The following is a 23,265-nucleotide window of genomic DNA, read 5'->3' on the forward strand; positions in this document are numbered from 1 at the left end:
ATTATTAAATTTTAATAAACATTTGATCTAACAATAAAAAAATTAAAAAAACTTATTAATATTAATTGAAAAACAAAACATAATACCTAAAAACAGATCTTTTCGTCTATAAAATAATTTATAAAAAAAAGTTATATAAATATATCTTTTATATAATTTTTTATGTATTAATTAGTTTAACAAATAATGTTAATGTTATCAAACACTATTAATTCAAAATATTAATTTTAACAATTTTTAATGAAGAAATATTTTGAACTTTTTTACGTAATTTGTCATCAAACCTCAAAACTAATTACGATGGGTTAAGGACTATAAAATAGGAATTTAATATATTTTGCTTGTCAACTGAGATGGTGAAAATTTTCCAAAAGACTTGTGCATACATGCATGATACATCTTTTTGGTGCCCGCAACGGATCCCTATTTAGTAATTTCAAATGTTTGTATTTTGTAATTAATCATGCTTCATAGATTAAAGACAATGGAAGACATTGATAAATTGCATAATTAAAGTCATACACATGATTTCAATAATACATTTTAAACTTGAGTTAAAGATGATAGTACATTATTACTCTTCAAACAGTTATGAGTTTATTGTACTTAAAGTCTTAAACTAACATGGTTAATAAGCCTAAGTTTTGAGGTATATAACTAATGATGTGTATGTAGGTATGGATATGGTTATAAACTATTTATGACCCTCTCATCATAAATAGATAATACACTACAACAAATTTGATATTTAGTAATATTTTTTAATTTTAACATTTAATAAAAATGTTATTAAAAATCTTTCTTCACATTCAAAAAATATTGTTAAATTATAAATAAATATTTTTAATATTTTTGTTAATATTTTATCAATTATATATAATTCATGTTACTAAAGTCTAAAAATATCACAAAAAAATTTTAACAACATGAATTATTCACAATATTTGATAAATATTATAAAAACATATTAATAATATTTATTTAAGAAATTTTTAAAATATTATTAAAAGTTTTCAATAACATTTTTATCAAATGTTAAATAAAAAAATATTATTAAACATCACATTTGTAAGAATGATAACAACGTGATGTTGCTGCGAGCAAATTAGATTTCAAGCACTTGTATTTGGTACTTCTAGTACCCACCCTTTATATATATATATATATATGTATGTATATATTATTGGCTGAAAAAAACAGCACTTTTAAGTTTTAACATATAAGACCAAAGTTTTCTTATCCTCGAATCCAAGGTTAAGTTAGCCAAGCTTTCTCTGAGAACTCAAACCATAGTGCGTTGATGCATATCGCTTCCTTGAAGTGGGCCATCCATTAAACTAGAGAACAGAACCTTGCCACGCTTTGCTTTGCATATCTTTCCACCATCAAGATTCGAGAGTGACATCGTATCCATCAATTTACATTTTTACTCAGATTAAGTAAAAATTATCTATCAAACTTTAATTTAGCCATTAAGAAGAGGATAAGTAGCCGAGAGTGAATCATATCACTTTTTCTTTTCTTGACATAAACTCTACTGATTATAAAAATTTATATTAAGGACTCAAAAATTACTCAAGTTTAACTTTTTTGGGTGAATCCACACTTCAGCATATGCTTGAAGATAAACTCAAAGCTTAAATGCATGTTTAGATATCAATTACGATCGATTTTAATTAGAATATGTGAGTATTTTAAATTTCTAATATTGTATTTAATTTCTCTTTATCAAAATAAAAATTAACTTAAAAAATCACGATGAATAACTAAAAAAAATTAAAAGCAACAAAAAATTGCTAGTACCGTGAAAAAATAAATGAGGTGCGATGGTCACCTCACCACTCAATCAAACACATGCTAATGCATGTAGTGTGATCCATTTAAGAGGTTGAATTGTCACGGTAAATATACTTTTATACACAGATTTGAAGATTGGAGCTCACAAGATGTGTATGAGTTAAAGTGTCTTTATGAATTAATTATGTTATCCTCCAAAGTAGTAAATTTGAGAATATATAGACAAGCATGGCACTTGTCAAGACTGATGCTAAAACCAAGTGTTGGATGTGGTGAGTTGTAGGGTGTGGGTGCAGTAATCAATGCCAGGAAAAGGGCAAGCAATGAATTGGACCTATCATATTTTTGGGGTCCTACTAGTTGAGTTTGCAACCTTCACCGCACGAGAACTAGATAGACCCTGGTTCCAGTGGTCGTGCGGGGTTCAGTGAATAGCATAATTTCCCATTTCCCCTGCATCATCACGTGGCCTTCACAAGGTCTACACCTCTGGACCAGCACTCCATTTTGCTCTATTGATAACCCAACACTACCATTTTGGAGCATATACCTAACCATACTCTATGTCGAGCACAACAACCTTTCACTATACATGGACTAGAATCAATAGTGTGGAATAGAAAACACACATTATTAATTTATTGTTTAATTTCTAAGAGGAACATGTTACAAGGTAGCTAGGGGGATTAATTAATTGAAAGTGTTACTATAATCAAATAATCAACTAAGGTGAAGCGAATATTTCCTAGCTAAGTGCATCAGTGGAAACATGGAAGTTGTGTGAGTTCTAAAATCATGATACGTTTGACGGGCATCGGCCGACACATTGGACATATTAGCAAACAATATCAACAGGTGCATGAACTCCTAGTTTCTTTTTTGGAAGCTAGCTAGCTCTTTCATAATCAACTAGGTTAAACTAATACTAGTCTTTTGCTTGCTATATGGTCAAGCGGGGTATTTATGATTAGCAGCTCAATATTTGACACAAGCTCAACATGATTGATCAGATTCAGAAGCAACTCTGGTGGCGACACAAAATTTGACACACGATGTTTGGCTATAAAGAGATTCCATTAAAAAAGGAAAAAGGGGAAAAAAAAAAGAAAAGTAGATGGCCAATCGTATCGTATCATAAACAAATACTAGTTGTTCCGCTTGATAAATAAACATTACATATATTATTATATCTCCATCTGCATCTGCTTATCTGTCCGTGTCTTATTTATCTTTAAATGGATCAACACATTGTTTTCAAGATTAGATTCTTCCCGCAGTTGATGAACCTAATCCGTAGTCTTTTCAGAATGATCATCTTCACCAAATTATGGTGTTAATGAATATGACAGTCCCCCAAAACATTAATACATTATACTAAGTATGTATATAATAAATAAAACCATGTAATGAAAAAATATAGAGAGTTAATAAAAGATGATTTAGTTGGTAAAAAACTCACTTGTATCTTAAAAGAACTTAAGTAGTTCAACTCTCACTGTTAATGTAAAAATCTTGTTGATGGATAATTAAGTCTTAAGACCTGTTCAATGTGATGAACTTTTGAGATCCAACTCACTTACTAAATTAGTAAAAAAAATCAAGAGAGAGAATAAATGTATAGGTGGGGACACATGGCAGGAAAATTGAGACAACTAAAAGAAAGCGGGTAAAGTGGCTACGGCACGTTGGTGCTCTCATTCCTCAACTGGCTTATAATGCTGCTTATCTTTTAGCCGACCCAACTTCCATGCTGTCTCTAACTATTCTTGTTCCACAAGACAATAGTCCTTTTCATTCCTATGCCTCTCACTCACACATGCACGCGCGCATATATATATATATATATATATATATATATATATATATATATATATATATATATTACAAGTCCCAAAGGTCAAATAATCCCAATAACTTTGAGAAAGCTAGCTAGTGAGCTATATCTAACTTTGAAAATTGCCCAATATACATGTTCTACTTTGCCTACTGCAACATATCCTAGTTAGTTAGCTTCTTGGTTCTTAATTACACTACATACATGGAACTTGAGTCGGGTCTTGCTCTCCCCACTCACAATTCCGTTGAGGAATTCAAGCTTAACAAGTCGAAACAGATAGTGAGTTTAGAGTTATGGAGACCCAGTTGCGGTTCAGATAGCGAAAAGCGTGTCAAACACAATAAGCGCAGCTTCGAAGAGTCCTTTGGACAATTTTTGAAACCTTTTCCTTTACTAGTATGGAGTGGACAGCCAAATGAAGAAGAAGACCGTAATGAAAAGGTGCAAAGAAACATTCACACACCAAACAAGTAAGTTGTGTTGTGTCTCCACTTCTATGTCCTCCATATATGTTTGCTTACCCTTCTAAAACTAGCTAGTAAAGTAGTAATTAACATTTTGATCATATATATGTGCATTTTTTGTGTTATTCTTTTATCGTAATTAGAGTTTTATCTCGTTAATCTACATAATAAAGGTTTCTATAAAATATTAATTTAGATGACCGAAGTAAAACTTTAATTCTGATTGACTGATTCAATACCAGTATAGGAAGTAGAATTCTACACATAAGTTTTGTTCTTAGTAAAGGACAACTAAAAATTCTGTAATGAGAAGCTATTAAAAGAAGGTTATCTTATAACTTACTTTTATGGTGTTCATACAGGAACGGTGATGAAGAAAACCATTTGGTGGGGTGGCCACCAGTTAAATCATGGAGGAGGAAAGAGCTCCATCGGCAGCAGTATCCTGCGAGAGGCCAAATTAGGAACGATAGGATTCAAGCTAATGAGAATCAAAGTAGAAGACCAAACTCTTTATATGTAAAGGTTAACATGGAAGGGGTAGCCATAGGAAGGAAAATCAATTTGAGGCTTTTCAATTCTTATCAGACACTTACAAGCAGCTTGATCAGCATGTTTGCTAAATGTAAGTGAATGGTTCTAAATTTTCTTTTTCTTTTGAGTTTGTTGTGAGATGTATGCAGTGGATTTGATTTTTGAGTCGGTCTATACATTTTATGTTTGCGCAGACCAAAAATTTGAGGAAGTTGGAGAAAGTTACACACTCAACTTTCAAAACGAACAAGGGGATTGGCTGCAAGTAGGACATGTTCCATGGCAGTATGTGCATATTTTATATATAAATAGATTACATACTTTCATTGACTACTTTATGACACAGAAACTTAAGGACAATTAAATACTTGGAGAAAAAAAGAAGAGAAAGTTTAGGAATATAATTATTATAAAATGCTAAGGTATCTAAAGAAAAACATTTTCTTGATTTGCAGATCCTTCATTGGTACTGTGCGGCGTTTGGTGATACTGAGGAATGGAAGTGAAACTATTTGACACAGATTTTAATTTGTGCTCTAATGTTGTTTATGGTGTCGGTTCGGGAAAAAGAGTATTTGCTTGAATAGGTTGTAGAGAGCAAAAGCAAAGTATGAAAAGTCGAATTACAAGTGACTTGCTTCAGCTTTGATTCTTTTTAATAATTTTGTATTGTTTCAATCACAAGTAACCTGATCGAACTTTCAAATTTCAACATCTGCCAAATAATCAGCAAAATTTACCCATGATCGTGAAATTGAGAGCAATGGTTTAATATTAAAACTTGTACTTGTTAAGTAATCTGCAAGGCAATTTTATAGCTATAATTAAGCAGTTGGTGGGGACTTATAAGGATGTGGCTGTACATGAAGAAAGCATGAACTAATCAAAGTCTTACTTTGACTTTGTAATATTAGAATCTCTGGATTAATAATTTATACCAACCTTGTCAGAATTTCATTGGTCCCGACTCCTCTCTGACCAAGTTCAAAGCTTACCAAAGAACTAACCAGTCATGCTTTCACTCACAATTCAAAGGAGTTGACTGTGTATATTTGTTAACTAAATTAAATCCTTTGTGTCAAGGACAAATCCCACCCTAAACTAATTTTTCAGAAGCAAGGGTCAAATTCCTGGTCAATTAGTTAATAATACTCTAATATCATGTGAAATACCAACTTTCCTGAAAGCTCATGCTCTTGGGTAAAAGTTCTTGCTCTATATCGAATTTCATGTCTAAACCTTAACTTCCCCTAAAAAGAAGTACTACTATGAAATTTTACTTTGTTGCAGTTCTTGTTTCTGTCTGCTATTGGTTTCTCTTTATGTCCACGAAACTGAGTAATGATAGCCTTAAAATCACCTCAAATTTAGTTGCAATAAATTCTTCTCTGACTTGTCATCCAGAGCATATAACTACCGTTGATCTGTAGATATCTGACTTTTTATCCACCTTTTCAGTTCTCATCCATTAGTCTATGCCTCTATGGTTCCTTATGCTCGCTAGCCTCATTGAATACATTCATCTACTCTAAGACTCTGCTTGACTTCTTCACTCTCGCATTTTCATGAAAAGTAGAACTCAATGAAAATTTATTCAAGATAATTAATAATGTATCAGAATTCCCAAGTTCATTTAATTATAAATGTACAAACTTGACATTGGCGCTAACGGATCTTGAAAAACAGTTTTCCCTATATGTTCAAAACTACTATTGTAGCCTTCTTAACAGGATAAATGCAATATAACCGATGAGAATACGGGTCTCTTCTTGTGATAAATAATATAGGATCTGTTGTTAGGATGTGAATGAATGGGAGAAACAAGTGAATAAGTTTTTGCCAAGTTCTCAAACAAGGTGTGAATCACATTAAATGTCATAAAGATCAAATTCATTTACTTCATATTCTAGTGAGCCAAAACATCCTTAACCTCAAGTCAAGAACTAATTTCTTGAGGCAGCAAGATTTATTTAAAAAATGGATCTTTTTTAATAAATTTTTTTCAAACACATGCACTGAAGAATCAAACCCTTAATCATATATTTAAAAAACAAAATTATTTATTAATCATGTCTCCCTATATTAGTTTCATATTTAACACTAGCTAAGGAACCAATAAATTAAAGGTTATTATTAAAAATTATGGCGGGAGTGGTATCGGTAACATTATTAGCAAGCTGAACTATAATGTATCACCATTTCTGAAATCTGAAATAACTCCAGTAGTATATAATCCTCCACGATATCATGACCATATTATGATACTTTCAGCTTCCATTGTCTTGATTGAGGAGATTTGGATACCCATTCATTTATTTTTCAGGACCCACTTCATAGTATGGTTGAAGTTACAGCCGTTCACTGACCTAAGAAATTAGAGTCTTGCTCACTGGTATATAAATCTACAGCTGATCGACTATGGCATTACACTATTACGTGTTAGAGTAGTTGAATTGCTTTTGAAGTTGGAAGTGAGCTAAATGATTAATAATTGTTAGTTGAAGTTAATTGATAGGTGTTGACACATTGTTTGATTAAATTGTTTTCCTCATTTTTCAATCAATCAATATAATTTTTTTTCTTATTTTTCTGAAATTTTCTTCTCTCTTTGATTCTAAAATGTTTCTCGACAAACTGTGAAACTTTTTTTTTGTTCAAATAGGAATTTAATAGAGGAAACAAGAAAAACTAATATAAAATACTTAACACACTGATACTTTCATCTGATTACTACTTGATTATTGGTCAAGTGTTGAATAATGTTGTTTTAGTTGACTGCGACTTTGTTCCTTAACGGCCCTGTCTAAGTTCAAAAGTTTGGTGAAAAACAAGTACTATTCAAAATTCTTTTGATGATGTATTCAGTTGAAATTTCGATGTTAGTAAATTAAAAAACAATAAAAAATTTGTTCATTTAAATTCCCTATTTTAGTTTCATCAGTGAACATTTGGAAACTTGTCGAATTAAATTTTTGCGATTAATCAAAATGAAAACATCATCACATATTAACGATCACGGTGGGACTCGAACCCACAATCTCCCGCTCCGGAGGCGAGCGCCTTATCCATTAGGCCACGCGACCAATGTTTGCTATTGACTAGGATTTTTATTTATTTATATACTAAAAAATTAAAATGAAGCGTAAAACCTATTATAAATTGGAAAAACATCTACAAATACCAAGACTAATAGCATCACACATGAAAATTTCTTAATTGAAGAAAATATTTCATACGGTTTTTTTTTTTTTATATAGAAAATATATGATAATAAAAAATTCTTAAAAATAAAATTTGTATCTTCTCAAGAAGTTATTTCTTAACAATAAGAATATTTATTTGACACATAACAATATTATAATTAAATCATAACTATGTGAAAATAACATATATATTGAAATTTTTTAGAGTTTTTTTATCATTAAAACAAATTTATGTGGATTAAAAAAAATATTATGAGGGCCAAAAAAATAACTTAAAAACCTATCTAAAATTTTTCCATTAAAGTAGATTACCTTGAAATTTTGTTTAATACATAAAGGTCGAGTTTTAAATATTGCTGTAAAAGTTATTTTCGACTTAACACTTAACATCCAAGTGTTAAAGTAAATACATAAAGGCTTGTTAAAAATTAAATCTTCTTTAAAGACATACTATTATTTTTCGCATAAGGTCAAACTTTAAAAAAAAACTCAAACCTTTGAAATAAAAAATTTATTTCAAATATATAAATCTAAAGCCTTATATTAAACAAAAAATAATATGTTTGTTTACACAAAGTATTTTAATTTTTACTGATAATTATAAAAACTAATTTATTTTTGTACAGTTTTTTATTTCCAAAAAATTATTTGTATAAATAAGTAAATATGAAACAATAAAAAAAAAAAGTATTTTCAAACTAAAAAGTCTTTGAATCTGGTGAGGCTTGGAAGCTTCGGTTGATTGTTTCCACTTCATATCCGCAGCATACATGGATCTAGGACAGGAACGAAGTCATGGTTGAAAAAGAACCAACCAAATTTGAAGTCTACATATTTAAAATAACTTGTTGAATCAATTTTAACTCAGACGACGAAATAGATGGGTTTAAAGGGTCAAAATAGAATTCAAAGCTGCGCTGGATTAGTGATTCAACAGCTAATTAGTAATTCAGAGTCAGCTGTAGATGCACTTCTTCTCACCACCTGTTTTTCACTAGTTACAACTATTATACCAAATAAAAATATTCGTTCCTCTCGTTTTTGAGCTGGCAAGTCAGCAGTTTTAAAATATTTATATTTTACATCATTCATTTGATGAGAAATATTAAGAAATACTGATGAATTTTAAAAATAACAAGTCATTCAAACGCAATATTAGGTACATAAATCAAATCAATTTCTTTAGATTAAACTAGTGAAACATGTAAAACCATAGTTTAATTGGCTGAAGTACAAAATTTCTAATGAAAATGGAAATGGAAGTACAACATCCCATCGAAACGCCAATAAGGAGTAGAAAAATAAAGAGAAAAATAAGCAGAAAAGGCAAACACAGTTGCTTTCCATAAATCCAAAGCATTTCAATCTTAACCCTCCCACCGACGCGTATGGGGATTCAACTTCAACTTCAAAGTTCAAAAACCATCTGTCTCCACGTGTCGACATCAAGAAGGCTTAAGCGTCGTATTGCACTGGAATAAACCCGCGACACATCCAATCATAGCCTCCCTCTCTCTCTTTCTTATCGCCAGCCATTGCCATAGATCTGAAACAGAGATCACAGTGTTAGCGCTTTTATTCTCCATTGGACGTTCCCCCGAACACCCCGCACCTATAATCCAGCACCAATCCAACCCGTTTTCGCTCGGATCTAGGACCTCAGGTATTCCCCCACGAATTTTCAATTATTATCAATTCTTTTTCAAATTTAGTTTATTAATTCGGCTAGGGTTTAGTGTCTAAGTGAATAAGGTTGGGGTTTGCGATGGCTCCGACGACGATCCGGAAGGCGATTGGGGTGGTGAAGGACCAGACCAGCATAGGAATAGCCAAGGTCGCAAGCAACATGGCGCCGGAGATGGAGGTCGCGATTGTGAAGGCGACGAGCCACGATGACGACCCTGCCAGCGACAAGTACATAAGGGAGATCTTGAACCTCATGTCTCACTCTCGCGGCTACGTCCACGCGTGTGTCACCGCCGTGTCCAAGCGGTTGGGTAAGACGCGCGACTGGATTGTGGCCCTCAAGGCGCTGATGCTCGTGCACAGGCTCATGAACGATGGTCCGCCGCTCTTCCAGGAGGAGATCCTCTACGCCACCCGCAGGGGAACCAGGCTCCTCAACATGTCTGATTTCAGAGACGAGGCTCACTCTAGCTCCTGGGATCACTCCGCTTTTGTCAGGACCTATGCTTTGTATCTCGATCAGAGGCTTGAATTGATGCTGTTCGATAGAAAAGGCACAGTCTCCGCCGCCAATGGTGGCGGTGATGATAGGTTTGGCGGAAGAGACAATTTCCAGTCACCGCCGTATGAGTACGGCGGTGGTGAATTTAGAGGGGAAGGCGCTTATGGGAATGGGATGAGGAAGACAAGATCGTATGGGGACATGAGTGAATCGGTGGGGAGAGGGGAAGAAAAGAGGGTTGTGAGTGTGACTCCGTTGAGGGATATGACGCCGGAGAGGGTATTCGGGAAGATGGGTCATTTGCAGAGGCTGTTGGATCGGTTTTTGGCTTGTAGGCCTACTGGGTTGGCTAAGAATAGTAGGATGGTTTTGATTGCGTTGTATCCTGTTGTCAAGGAGAGTTTTCAGTTGTATGCTGATATATGTGAGGTTTTGGCTGTGTTGCTTGACAAGTTCTTTGATATGGAGTATGCTGATTGTGTGAAGGCTTTTGATGCTTACGCCAGTGCAGCAAAGCAGATTGATGAGCTGGTTGCTTTTTACAATTGGTGTAAGGATACTGGTGTGGCGAGGTCCTCAGAGTATCCTGAGGTTCAGAAGATTACCAGCAAGTTGCTTGAGACGTTGGAGGAATTTGTGAGGGATAGGGCCAAGAGGCCAAAGAGTCCCGAGAGAAAAGAGGAGGCTCCACCAGTGGAGAAGGTAGAGGAGGAGCCAGCACCAGATATGAATGAAATCAAGGCACTGCCTCCGCCGGAGAATTATACTCCGCCTCCTCCGCCTGAGCCGGAGCCCAAGCCACAGCCACAGGTTACGGAGGATTTGGTGAATCTGAGAGACGACGCAGTCACTGCAGATGATCAGGGAAATAAATTTGCTTTAGCACTCTTTGCTGGTGCACCTGCTAATAATGCAAATGGATCATGGGAAGCCTTCCCGTCAAATGGACAGCCAGAAGTGACTTCAGCCTGGCAAACCCCGGCAGCAGAGCCTGGGAAAGCTGATTGGGAATTGGCATTGGTAGAGACTGCTAGCAATTTGTCAAAGCAGAAGGCAGCTTTAGGTGGTGGGTTGGATCCTCTATTGTTGACTGGTATGTATGATCAAGGAATGGTGAGGCAGCATGTCAGCACTACCCAACTGAGTGGTGGGAGTGCAAGCAGTGTGGCATTGCCGGGACCAGGGAAGACTCCGGTTTTGGCTCTCCCCGCCCCAGATGGATCTGTGCAGCCGGTTAATCAGGATCCATTTGCTGCATCGCTGAGTGTTCCACCACCATCCTATGTGCAAATGGCTGATATGGAGAAGAAGCAGCACTTGCTTGTGCAGGAGCAGCAGGTGTGGCATCAGTATGCAAGGGATGGGATGCAAGGTCAATCTAGCTTGGCCAAACTGAATGGCGCTGGATACTATGCCGGAGGTCCTATGCCCATGATGCCTTATGGGATGCCCCCAGTTAATGGAATGGGACCTCCAACCGGGTATTATCACACTCCTTACTGATACCCCTTTTCACTTTTTTCTTTGTGTCATATCTATAGGTTGTTTCGTTTATTTTTTACTATGACATAGTGTTTTCCTTGGTTTCAAATGATGTCATCTTATTCTTGGGATCTGCACATTAGTACAACGGGGATGCTAAGGAGACTGGGTTGAAGAGACAAATTCTTGTTGGGTTTTGATGCTGGGAGATGTGAAACTCATCCGTGATGTCTCTCTGTATTTTGTAATAGTAGCATTTTCTTCTCGATTTTGTACTTCCAAGTGATTCTTGCACCTTAAAAACAAACTATTAACTACTGTAAATTTTATTAAATGCTGGTGCTGATGAACACGATTGGTTATACCAAATGATATTTCCTTCTTGTGGGAGCAGCCTTGACTGCCTATTCTTAAACTTTACTATAGGTACTCGGGAAGTGGTTCCCTTAGGGTGGAGTTAGATATATTAGTAAGTTGCTGGGTTTTTAATCTGGCCATTTTCCCTTTTCTTACCTTTGGTCACTTAATACTTAATTTAATTACATCATCACTAATATTATCTAATATAATGGACCATAATTAGATGTCAAGTAACATATCTTCTTACCTTTTCAGCATTAACAATATGGTTGTCAAAATGGGGAGTGAACACAGGTAAACCGTCTGTCATTGTAAGCTGTAGGTGATATATGTGTTTTGGATACAGTAATATAGTTTCTCTTCAAGCTTTTGGGTTTGGATTAGGAAACGTAAAGTTTTCCCGTGTTAGCTCGTGGCGTTGTCGCCTGTGGGGGCTTTTCTTTGCTATATATAGTTTGTCTGCTTATGCACTCATGCATAAAGTTGAGATTGATTGTTACTGTAATATGATCGTTCAATTATCTGCTCATATATTATTGAGTAATTTATTTTTAAATAATGTGAATTATGTGACAATTCATGATTCAGCAGTAGTATTAAGAATATATTATAATTTTTCCCTTATTTTAGAAAATTCACCATTTTGATTCAATCTTCAATTTTAAATGTTTATTTCTTTTATTTTTATATTTCAATTTATTAAATTATTTTTTATGGTACTTTAAGTGAATATATTAGGTCTAGAGTTAAATTGGACCAAAATAAAAAAAATGAAACATAGGCCAAATTGAGAATTGAACTAAAATTGCATACTAGTTAACTTAGGGGACCAAAATCTCAAAAATAAAATAAATTAAAAAAAGGCCGAAGTTGCAATTTAGTAAAAGTATCAGCTCGCCTGTTAGTCATTAGAGTCGATGTGGTGACAGTGTTAGATAGGTAAAAGTCTTATTAAGAGAAGCATTTTGGAAGAGCATATTTGACCCAAGGAAAGTACTTTATGATTTCCTAAGTTCTTTTTACAAATTTGTTGTTTAATAAGTTCATAAAAAAACAAGAAAAAAAACAAATTTTTAAATCTGTGATATAATATTATCTATAGTTATTGGCAATTTTTAAAAAATAACAGCGAAATCTAATGTAGAGTTAAAAGAGTAAGTTGAAAGGAATAGATGGTTTAGAAAATAAAATTTATAGACAGATAAAATGAGGGTACTTTGACATAAGGATACTTGTTTAAAAGGAAAAGAAGACGACGACATAAGGATAAGGGTACATTAACATGATTGAGAAAAACAAATATAGTTGCATGGGTAAAGTATTAACGACTTAACTCAAATGAATGATTGATCGTGTAAAATCTTGATGTGTTTATGGGAGTAATTTATTTAGTAAAAAAATTCGTATTAGATTCTTACCATGTGTAAAAAAAGTTTAAACTAACAGTAGTTGCGTGAGATTAGTTTCTAACCATGTAAATTAAGAGACACACGTGGAACCTAAGAAAAAAAATATTAAGTAATTGTCAAAGTTGCAATGTGGATATTATATAAGGATACTTTTATGTGGAAAAAAAAGACAAGGATAATTTGAAGTAAAAATAATTTTGTCAACAAATTAATACCTATTTTTTGTGTTTATTTTGTTTTTATCTATTGTATTTGCATTGAAACGTGGATCACTTAGTATTTTCAAGTACAAACAATCATGTAGTTAACTAGTTGCAAAAGTATGTGAAATGTATCATCGCAAAGTGATAAGAGTGGGAAGAGTGAAATGTGAGAATTTCATTTTCGAAAATTATGTAGCATCGCAATTAATATTTGAGAAATGGTTGAAAGCTTGGTTTTAGTTTTATAATTCAATTCAATTTTGTGGACTTGTCCGTCGTCTTGTTTGTTTTTTTATTGCTCCCATTTCCCAATTAGATTTCTTTGGTTCTGTACAAGACGGCCTGGGGATGAAGCCAAGAAAATAATTATATCTTTTTCCACGATACTCATAGGATTCTCATGCATTGAACTTTTCCGGTAAGTTACAGATATACCTCTTTATATATCTCTCTCTTAAATTATGATGATTTTAAGCACAATGGTGATGGTGATACCAGTTGCCAAACACTATTAAATTAAGATATTCATGCAATCATGCCCCACTAACGAAGAAACCAAAAGGAGTTTCTGCTTCGATTTGATAAGTTGGCATTTCGAATGGAAAGATCATACTTGTCATGCACAAACTGTGCAAAGCACTGGTTCGATGTTTCGCGAAAATTCAAAGCTTTTGGCATCATCACCCCACCATTTTCCTTCCTTTACACCCATGACCACATAAATTAAAAACAAGAGCTTGACCTCTCTCGATGCTTTCGTGCTCGTGCTTTTCTTTTCCATGGCTACCTTTTGGTTTCTTTTTTGAAGAAAGAATAATAACATTTTAATAGCTTTTATATTCATATCTTGAAGTCACTAAATGGTAAATAATAAATTATATTACAGACACAAAACTTTACTCCTTACTAACTACACTAATTTAGTTGGCATTACTTTTTCCTTTTATGTAATGGTGAGGCTACTTGCTATAACTTTAACAAGGCATCTTCAACATTGTTAATTATCCTTAATTATTTCTTATAACGCAAATAAGTGACAGAAATAGGGTCAGCCCCAACTTTTTATTCCACGTTAATTTCGTTAATATTATTTAAACTTAAAAAAATAACTTTAAAATAAGTGTTTTTTAACTAGTAAATCGGATTTATTTCTTAAAATAAGTAGAAAAATATTTTTTAAGACAAAAATAATTTAGACAAACACACTAAAAAATTAATTATTGTATTAAAATAAATATTTATTTCAACAAATAAATTTAAATAAACTGTCGTATCTGTCTGGCCAAATGAAAAAATTATTTCCTATCTATCTATTTTTTTTTTCGGAAGGATCGTATCTCACCAGACTTACTAAGAACCGTTAAATCAAATATTAATTTATTTAAGTAAGGTACTTGAATTATCTTTACCAGTTCAAGAGAGGAATAATGCTATACTTTGTACAGAAATGACTAAATATAATTCTATGTACTTTGACAAGAATTTGAAACTAATTACTCCTTGTAAAGGGAAACATCCTTTTAAAACATCCATCATGCTTCGCAGCCCGTGTCAAATGGAGGTGGTGGACCGCATTGAAAATTTCTTTTAAATTCTTCAATGGTACGCATTCTTTCATATGCATAATTATTTTTTAAAATTTTAAATCAAGAAAATGAGAGAAAACTACATAATTAAGGGTAATATTGCTAAGGAAGTATGTAATAGGATTATAGGAGTATAAAAAAATTGTACAATCAAGTTGCACGTGTCTTCGTCGCATAATTAAGGGTAATATTGCTAAGGAAATATGTAAAAGCACAACAGATAGTCTTCATAACAGAAACATATTTCTATAGATATTTTTGAAAAAAAGCTATAAAAGATGTAAGGGGTGAACTTAGCAAATCATGGAGTTGAAGTAGCAAAGGCCCTGAAAGAAATTAGAAAATAAAGAGTGGAGTCCAAATTCAAAGCCGGTGGACCTAAGACTTGCATGGTTTAACTAATCTAGTTATGGTGCCAGCTGATGATAGATAAGCACTGAAAAATCAACTGCAACTTTCTTTGTTAGGTCATCTGTCCCACCCTTATCTCTTCTACTTCTCGGAAACTGTTCTCTATTTTAATTTGGGTCCAGAGGAAAATAAAATGGTTCGTTGAATGCTTATGTCCTCCAAAATTTTCAAAATGGCCATATTCACCCGTCTTCCTCACTTGTCTATACCTTTTCTTCCTCACTTCTTCATGCCTGAAATATTGTCTTCTTCACTTGCTCATTTCATATAAGCATTTTTGTTGCCCAGATTCACGTGCACAGCTGAATTGTTTTTAGTTTTGTGTATACTTATTGTATTAGTTTAAGATGCTCCACTTATAACGGAATTGACTTATCTAGAAATGATTTTTAGAAAATCAAATTTTAGGATAGGTCTGGATCAATAAATCTGAATTGTATAATAACAATTCCAGATTAAATGATTTGGAAAAATAACATTATTTTTTAATAAGATAATCCAGATTTGTTCTTATATAAATCTGGATTTTTTATCCCAATTTTTTTTATTTCCTAATAAGTTTGGATTAATCAATCTGAAACTATGTAATAACAATATTGGAATAAATGATTCAAAAAAATAACATAATTCCAAATAAGACAATCCATATTTGTTCTTATATCAATCCAAATTTGTTGATCCATTTTTTTTATATTTCCTAATAAGCCAAGATCAATACATCCATAATTGTATAATAACAATTCCAAATTAAACGATCCAAAAAAATAACATAAATCTAGATCAGACAATCTAGATTTTTTCTTATACAAATCAAATAATATGGAATAATGTAAGTAAATTCAAAAATGTATTATGGATTGACCGATCCGTAATATTATTATAGTTTACGAATCAGTCAATCCAAAACACATTTTTGGATTGACTTACATTATTCTGGATCATTTGATCCGTAATTGAACAAGGCAATTCAGAAATGTAGTTCAAATTGCATGATTTGTAATGCATTCTAGAAATGTACATGGTGATGGTGAGGGACATATTTGTTTGTTTGCCTATTTTTTCAAATAATAGGAGCTGCATGAAGCAACGGGGGAAGCAGCTCCTTTCGTTGTTGAATCGCACTTCTCATGCTTGAAGCTCGTGGGGATGAGCTTTCACTTCTAGAGAACACCAAGAAGAATTTGGGCTTTGTGTAAATTCAAGTTTGGGCAAATGTTAAATGAACCTCCCTAAAATATTAAGTATATCCCACCTTTCATTCCCCCCTCCCCCTAAAAGTTACCCTTTCCCTTTTTCGGAATGTGTAAGCCACCCCCCCCCTCCCCCTTCTGCTTGTGTTCTCCCATGAACATCACACCCATAATTTTTCTCTTACTGTGTGTTTGCATGGAGCAATTTAACAGATGAATTCATTTTTTCAAGGAATTTAAAATGATTCATGATAAAACAGATTATTTGGATAGAGTATTTGAAAGGAGATTTAATTTTTGGTATTTTTATGAATCATTTTGATTGACTAAAACAGTGAGATTTCAAATTCTCTCAAAAAATATAGAATTTGAAATTCTTTTTTCGGAGATGATAACTCTAACTTAAGTTCTTGCCCACGACTTTTTTTCGCTCAACACTCACAACTACGGGTGATCAAAGTTTTTACGATCGATATCGACATAAGTTGTTTTACACTGGTGTTGACCGAGGTTTTTTCGATCATAATTTTTTTTGTATGATGTCAACCAAAGTTATTTTAGCCGATATCGGCTAAGATTTTTTAAATGATGTTGGTTAGAGTTATTTTCTCACTGACGTCAGTCATGGGAAATTTTTGTTAACGTCGGCAAAGGATTTTTTTTGTCATTGTCATCCACGTTTTTTCAGTTGATGTTGACCAATGATTTTTTTTTTGTCGACGTTGACTAGATTTTTTCTACTAACATTGGTCATGACTAACTTTTGAGAAGACACTTATTAGGATTTTTCAACCGACGTTAGCTAAGTTTTTTCAGCCAACATCAGCCAAAGCTATTTTTTAGCCAATATCGGCTAAGGTTATTTTTTAGCCGATTTTAGCTAGGGTGTTTTGGCTGATATCAACTAGATTTTCTTAGCCGACATCAGTTAGGATTTTTTTGTTGACATCGACTAGGGTTTTCTGACTGACATCAGTCAGAGCTATTTCTTAACCACATTAGCTAGGTTTTTTAGTTGATGTTGGCTAGGATTTTTTCTACTAACACCAGCTAGGGATTTTTGACCAACATCGGGCATGACTATTTTTAGTCGACATCGACTAGGTTCTTACAGTCAACATCCACTAGAGTTTTTTCAGTCGACATCGGTTAAAGCTATTTTTTAGCCAACATCAGCCAAGGCTATTTTATAGCCGATGTTGGGTAGGGTTTTTTGTTCGACATTGGTCAAGGCTATTTTTTAGCCAACTTCGACTAGGGATTTTTTGACCAATGTTGATCAATGATGTTTTTCAGCCAACATCGGGTAGATTCTATTGGTCGGCATCGACCAAGCTATTTTTTAGTTGATATTGGGTATATTTTTTTGTCAATGCCTGCTAGGATTTTCTAGACCGACGTTGACTAAAAATAGCCTTGGTCAATATGTTAGTTGTCATTTACGACTAACTTTTGTGTTGAAAAGCTTTATGAAAATCATGTCTTTTCCTCAATTTATGGTTCTTTTTGTAGGTTCGTACATATTTTTAGGTTTAGTCTGATTTTTATGCAGTAGATATGCCCTTCAATGTGAATTAATGAGTTTTCAACTTCAGTTTCAGGTGAAAAGATGAAGAACTAGAAGGTTGTTGCAGTTAATGTCTTGCTAAGCGAGACATATACCCTTGGCGAGCAACATCCGCTAAGCAAGATATTATCCTGCTTAGCGAGTGAGGAGAATCTGGAAGAGAATCTACCACGCATGCACGCGCTCAGTGCACCATCAACTCGCCCAGTGAGTAGTTTGTCTCTTCAGGCGCTCAGCGCATCTGACGCGCTAAGCCATAATTCACTTACTCGCGCTTAGCGCGAAAATGGCGCTAAGCGAGCCTTCAAGGACAGAAAGCCCTTAAAAGCTGAAGTTGGCAAAAAAGGAGAGGGCTTTTGCAGAAAACACAGAGAATTACTGTGTGAGAGACGTAACAGAACAAGGAAGCACCAAAAACCTCAGCTTTCAAGAGGATTTTAGGTTTTAGAGTGATCTTTAGGTTCCTAGAGGTGGAGAAGACATTTCTACCACTGTGTAATATGAATTTTGCTTCCAAAACCTCCTATTGTAGCTGAAAGGTGATAACTTGCCATGAAAGGCTAAAGCTTTTGTTGGGAATTTCTGCTGAGTCTTGATGTAAATATTCTTTAATATCTATTTAATGTTGTTTTGATGTGTTCACTGTTTCCATATGCACTTAATTCTTGCATGCTTTTGGTCTGATCATCTACTTGTGTGTAAAATTAGGATTTTTAGTATTGGGAAATGTTTTGAGTCCTTAGAAATGGATAGAGCAGGGCTAGATAACTGTATTGTCTGAACACGGAGTGCAGGGACTCTGGTTTTTAATATGTTGTGATCTTAATGATGTTCGGTTAGGCTAAGTTTGACGAGGGATCCGAGAACGAAGTTTAATTAGAATTAGTCTATTTGCGCGAGACATCGGTGTTTGGGATAATTGTCCTCGACATAGAACATAGAAACAACATTAGGTAGAGAAAAACCTTTAATTGTATCACGTCATTCAGTAGAAAGGCCCAACATTCTAATCATCTGCTATTTTTCACATTCACTTAGTTAATTTTAGAATTATCCTTAGCATTGCAATTATACCCTATTTTTTTATTTATATTTCATGATGTTACACAAATGTCTACTTATTGAATGAACGCTTTTTTGAATGAAACAAATTCCCTGTGATTCGATACTCAGTTCTTACCGTTTTATATTACTTGTGACTCAGTACACTTGTTGATAAATTTCACAGTTGTCAAAGAGCGGAACATAATGTTGTTCAAAAAGATCCTAGTCAGTGTCGGCCAAACAAACCCTAGTCGACATTGGTAAAAAAATCTAGCTAACATCGGTTGAAAAATAGACTCAACCAACGTTAGTAAAAAATAACCTCGAATGACGTCAGTTGATAAATATTCCCGACATACTTTGACAAAAAAAACCCTATTTGATGTCGACCGAAAAATAGCCTTGGTTGATGTCGGTTTGAAAACATCATTGGTCATGGTCAGACAAAACAACCTTAGTTAAAATTATCAATATTTTGTATTTATAAATTATTAAAAATTGAAAATATTTTTAATTAATATTTCAAAATTAGATTGTGTTTATTTTCTATAAAGTTTAATATTAAAATTCCATCTATTTAAAATATAAAATTGAAATTTTGCATATGAAAGAAATTGAATTACCCTATTCAAACAAAAAATTTAAAATGGAAGAAATTTAAATTGATTTATGCAAACAAAACATTTAAAAAATAAAAAAAATTAAAATTAAAGTAATTCAAATTCTAACCACTTCAAATTTTGTATTAGTAGTGGGCTTTTAAAAATTGGAATGGCGGCCTAGCTAAAACTGGTAGTGGGCTCCTAGCAAGGAGAGGAATAACTTTTTTTTTTAATTAAAAGGCTGAAAATAGTCAAAATACAATGCATTATCTCGAAAACCCTTTTTTTTATACTTGTACACTGCGAATTGAACAGTAAAATATTGGGATGGAACGCAATGGCAGCAGTAATAACTAACTATATGGAAGAAAACGCCCAAAAAACTCTTCCAAATTTGTAGCCAAAAAGGTTAATTAGGTAACTATCCCCCTAATATATATATATATATATATATATATATATATATATATATATATATATATATATATATATATATTTGAAAATTTGCCTTTGTTGTTTATTCTTATTACAGGTTTTAGGCCGCATTGCAAGGGAAACTAACATGTTTTATTGGCCGTTACAACACACCCTGCACACGTATGTTTAATTTGTGTTCTTTACCATATTTGTTAGAATCTTTTAATGGTAGTGTTCTTCTGTGTGCCCTTTCAGAATTTTTTTTTTATTTCGGTTTGCCATGTCCAAATAGTATTGTTTGGTTTTGTACTAGGCCGTAACTTTATTGGTACATCGTCAGTTTTGGCAAACTCTTGAGGTTTAATTCAATAGGTTTTTTTTTGGTGAAAATTTAATTCAACAGGTTAATACATTGCCCAAAAGAAAATCAATCCGTTAATGCTCTCATAGTCAAGGGATGAGATGTTTTAGCCCATCACTCACAGGATCGTGTCTGTTAGGTGGTTTATATGGCACAAAATTAAGAGTTAGTATTATTAATTATTTTATAAATGAGAAAACTTAAATATATGATACAAAGATATCAATTGAGACCATGGGCACGGGATAATCTTAAGTACCTAATAATTTTTCATTCTGCCTACTCAAGATGAGTGCGTATCATGTCTTAGCACTGCTATCATTTTGGCTCCTCAACAACATAAGATTACAACCTATGGCATTCCCGTTACATTCTGTCTAAAATATAACTATGTGGCAATACCCATTAATGCATTGTTTAGTTAAGGTGAAGAAGAGAGGAGGAAGAGAAAAAGGAAGGGAAAAGTGTCCTTGCTTTTTACGTATATGTTTTTTTTTAACTTGAGATATTTAAGTCTATATATATATATATATATATATATATATATATATATATATATATATATATATATATATATATATATATATATATTATCTTCTTCTAGTTTTTACAATTAAACAACCTATAAAATATTTTCTCACATTCTACAATTTTTTTTCTGTTAATTTTCTTTTCCTCACTTTATAAACCAAATACTATCACAATGAGCATTCCAAGTGAGAATCTAAACATACTTTAAGAGGCACATAAAAAATGTATTAAGAACCAAAAATTGAATCTCTAGTTTTTTTTACTACTAAACCAACCCTAATAATTTTTCTTGGTGAGATGAGTGTTTGGCATATATCAATCCTCCAACTAGGTTGTTCATAAACCGATTCAATCCATTATAAATTAAAAAAATCCATCCAACAAATAGAAAATCGAACGGATAAAAAAAATTAAATTTTTTATTGTATCAGATCAAATTTCAAATTCAATTTTAGAAATTAATTCAAACTGAACTCATATATATTCATAAATTTATAATATTTATTTATTTATTTATTATATATTTATAAAATTATCATATAACTTAAATCTATTTATGAATAATTGAAGATATTTTTACAAAATTATTTGAGTTAAAAAATATTCTATTATTATTTATATAATGACATAAATAAAATATTTGATAAATACAATTATTTATTATTATATAACTTACATTTTATTTAGTATTTTTTTAAAAAAATTAAAATAAAAATTGATCAAATTCAAGTCACTTTAAATTGAATTGATCAGATCCGATTAAAAATTTAAATTAAATTAATTAAATAATAAATTAATAAAATAAAAATAGATGATTTTTTTTTTATCAATTAATATGTGAATACCTCTACGTGAAATGGAGTCAACGTTCATCATTAAAGAAACTAGGTCCTGTGTGTCGTGCGAATTCTTGGACTTGGAGCGTAGATTATTATGTCCCATCCATGAGAGTTCGAAACGTGGCTATCTTGCTAATATCATCACTCTCATTGGATGACACGTCCCGCATGTTGTCCAGCTACTTCTTTTTTCTCGATTTTAAGATCCTATTCATAATCAATTTTTTGAGAGGGGTGAGTTTGGGTTGTTTGATAAATTTGAAAGATAGTCAAAATAATTTTAAAAATAGTGGAGTCATTATATTATTTTTTCACTTATCTTTTCTTTATTTTTCTTCAATTAAACAATTTTAAATTCTGCTTTATTTTTCACCAATTTTTATGTACTCTTTTTTATTTTCATTTATCATACTTCTTTCCTTATCTTTTTTCTGTTTTTATAATCAAACACTTTTTATTTTTACTTTCATTTATTATATTTTTTTTCCATCTTTACCAAACAGGACACAAAAAAAATGAATAAAAATAATTCAGAAATAAAAGTACTTAGTTAAAGAGAAATAAAGAAATAAAAAATAATGACCTCCCATTTGTGCTCATGCTTATTATAAAAAAATCATGAATGTGATTGTTATTATCATTTAAATTAAAATAGACGTTGTGCCGTTTTGATCTATTGGTTGATAGAGGTTGGGGTTGCTTTGGGGTCACCGACAGTGATAATATGATGAAATGTCAATATTTATGACTCAATATTTATGACTTTAGAGATAGAAGAAGACAAAAGGCCATGGCCAATACTTCCCAATGGAGAAATAGACTCTTGGGGCTACGGGAAGCAAGCATGTGGATTAGTAGGGTACATATCCTAACCAAACTCTTCCATTTCGCCCAGTCCTTAAACTTTCCTTCATGACCACTGATTTTTTTTATATCATTTAATTTAAAGTGCCTTAGTATAGAGAATTTTAACTTAAAAAACTAATTTATGAGAGAATCTAAATTTTTTTTATATCATTGAATTTAAAGTGCCTTCATAACCGTTGTTGATTAAATGTTGTGATGGTGTACGACGTCGTGTCCCGATTCTTATGTGACTTTTTATCGGTATTTTTCTTTTTGGAAGTACACCAATCATATCTTTTTTTCTCTTTGCATTCATTTTCTTTTACCTTCACAATTATTTTTATCCAAACACAAAATTTTAAAAATAAAAGAATTTCAATTGAAGTATTTGAAA

General features: G+C 32.7%; 2 protein-coding genes and 1 non-coding gene across 4 annotated transcripts; 2 read left to right on the plus strand and 1 right to left on the minus strand.

Annotated features, from left to right (window-relative positions):
• Positions 1-3,687: 3,687 nt before the first annotated feature.
• Positions 3,688-5,344, plus strand: LOC100783359 (auxin-responsive protein IAA28). The gene is made up of 4 exons (XM_014776202.3): positions 3,688-4,104; positions 4,461-4,723; positions 4,827-4,917; positions 5,088-5,344. Exons 1-4 carry the CDS (start codon positions 3,836-3,838, stop codon positions 5,146-5,148), a joined length of 684 nt encoding a protein of 227 aa, XP_014631688.1. The 5' UTR covers positions 3,688-3,835; the 3' UTR covers positions 5,149-5,344.
• A 2,298-nt stretch (positions 5,345-7,642) lies between these two features.
• Positions 7,643-7,715, minus strand: TRNAR-CCG (transfer RNA arginine (anticodon CCG)). The gene has a single exon. It is a non-coding gene; the product is annotated as a tRNA-Arg (tRNA).
• A 1,319-nt stretch (positions 7,716-9,034) lies between these two features.
• Positions 9,035-11,839, plus strand: LOC100787076 (putative clathrin assembly protein At2g25430). 2 transcript variants are annotated; one of them, XM_003526348.5, is made up of 2 exons: positions 9,035-9,498; positions 9,572-11,839. In XM_003526348.5, exon 2 carries the CDS (start codon positions 9,601-9,603, stop codon positions 11,524-11,526), a length of 1,926 nt encoding a protein of 641 aa, XP_003526396.1. In that variant the 5' UTR covers positions 9,035-9,498; positions 9,572-9,600; the 3' UTR covers positions 11,527-11,839. The 2 variants fall into 2 exon arrangements, with proteins under 2 accessions (XP_003526396.1, XP_006581355.1); XM_006581292.4 differs by having other exon boundaries at positions 9,220-9,498; positions 9,580-11,839.
• The last annotated feature ends 11,426 nt before the right edge of the window (positions 11,840-23,265 follow it).

This window comes from Glycine max, chromosome 6 (assembly GCF_000004515.6).
Source record: "Glycine max cultivar Williams 82 chromosome 6, Glycine_max_v4.0, whole genome shotgun sequence".
In the NCBI taxonomy this organism is placed as follows: Eukaryota; Viridiplantae; Streptophyta; class Magnoliopsida; order Fabales; family Fabaceae; genus Glycine; species Glycine max.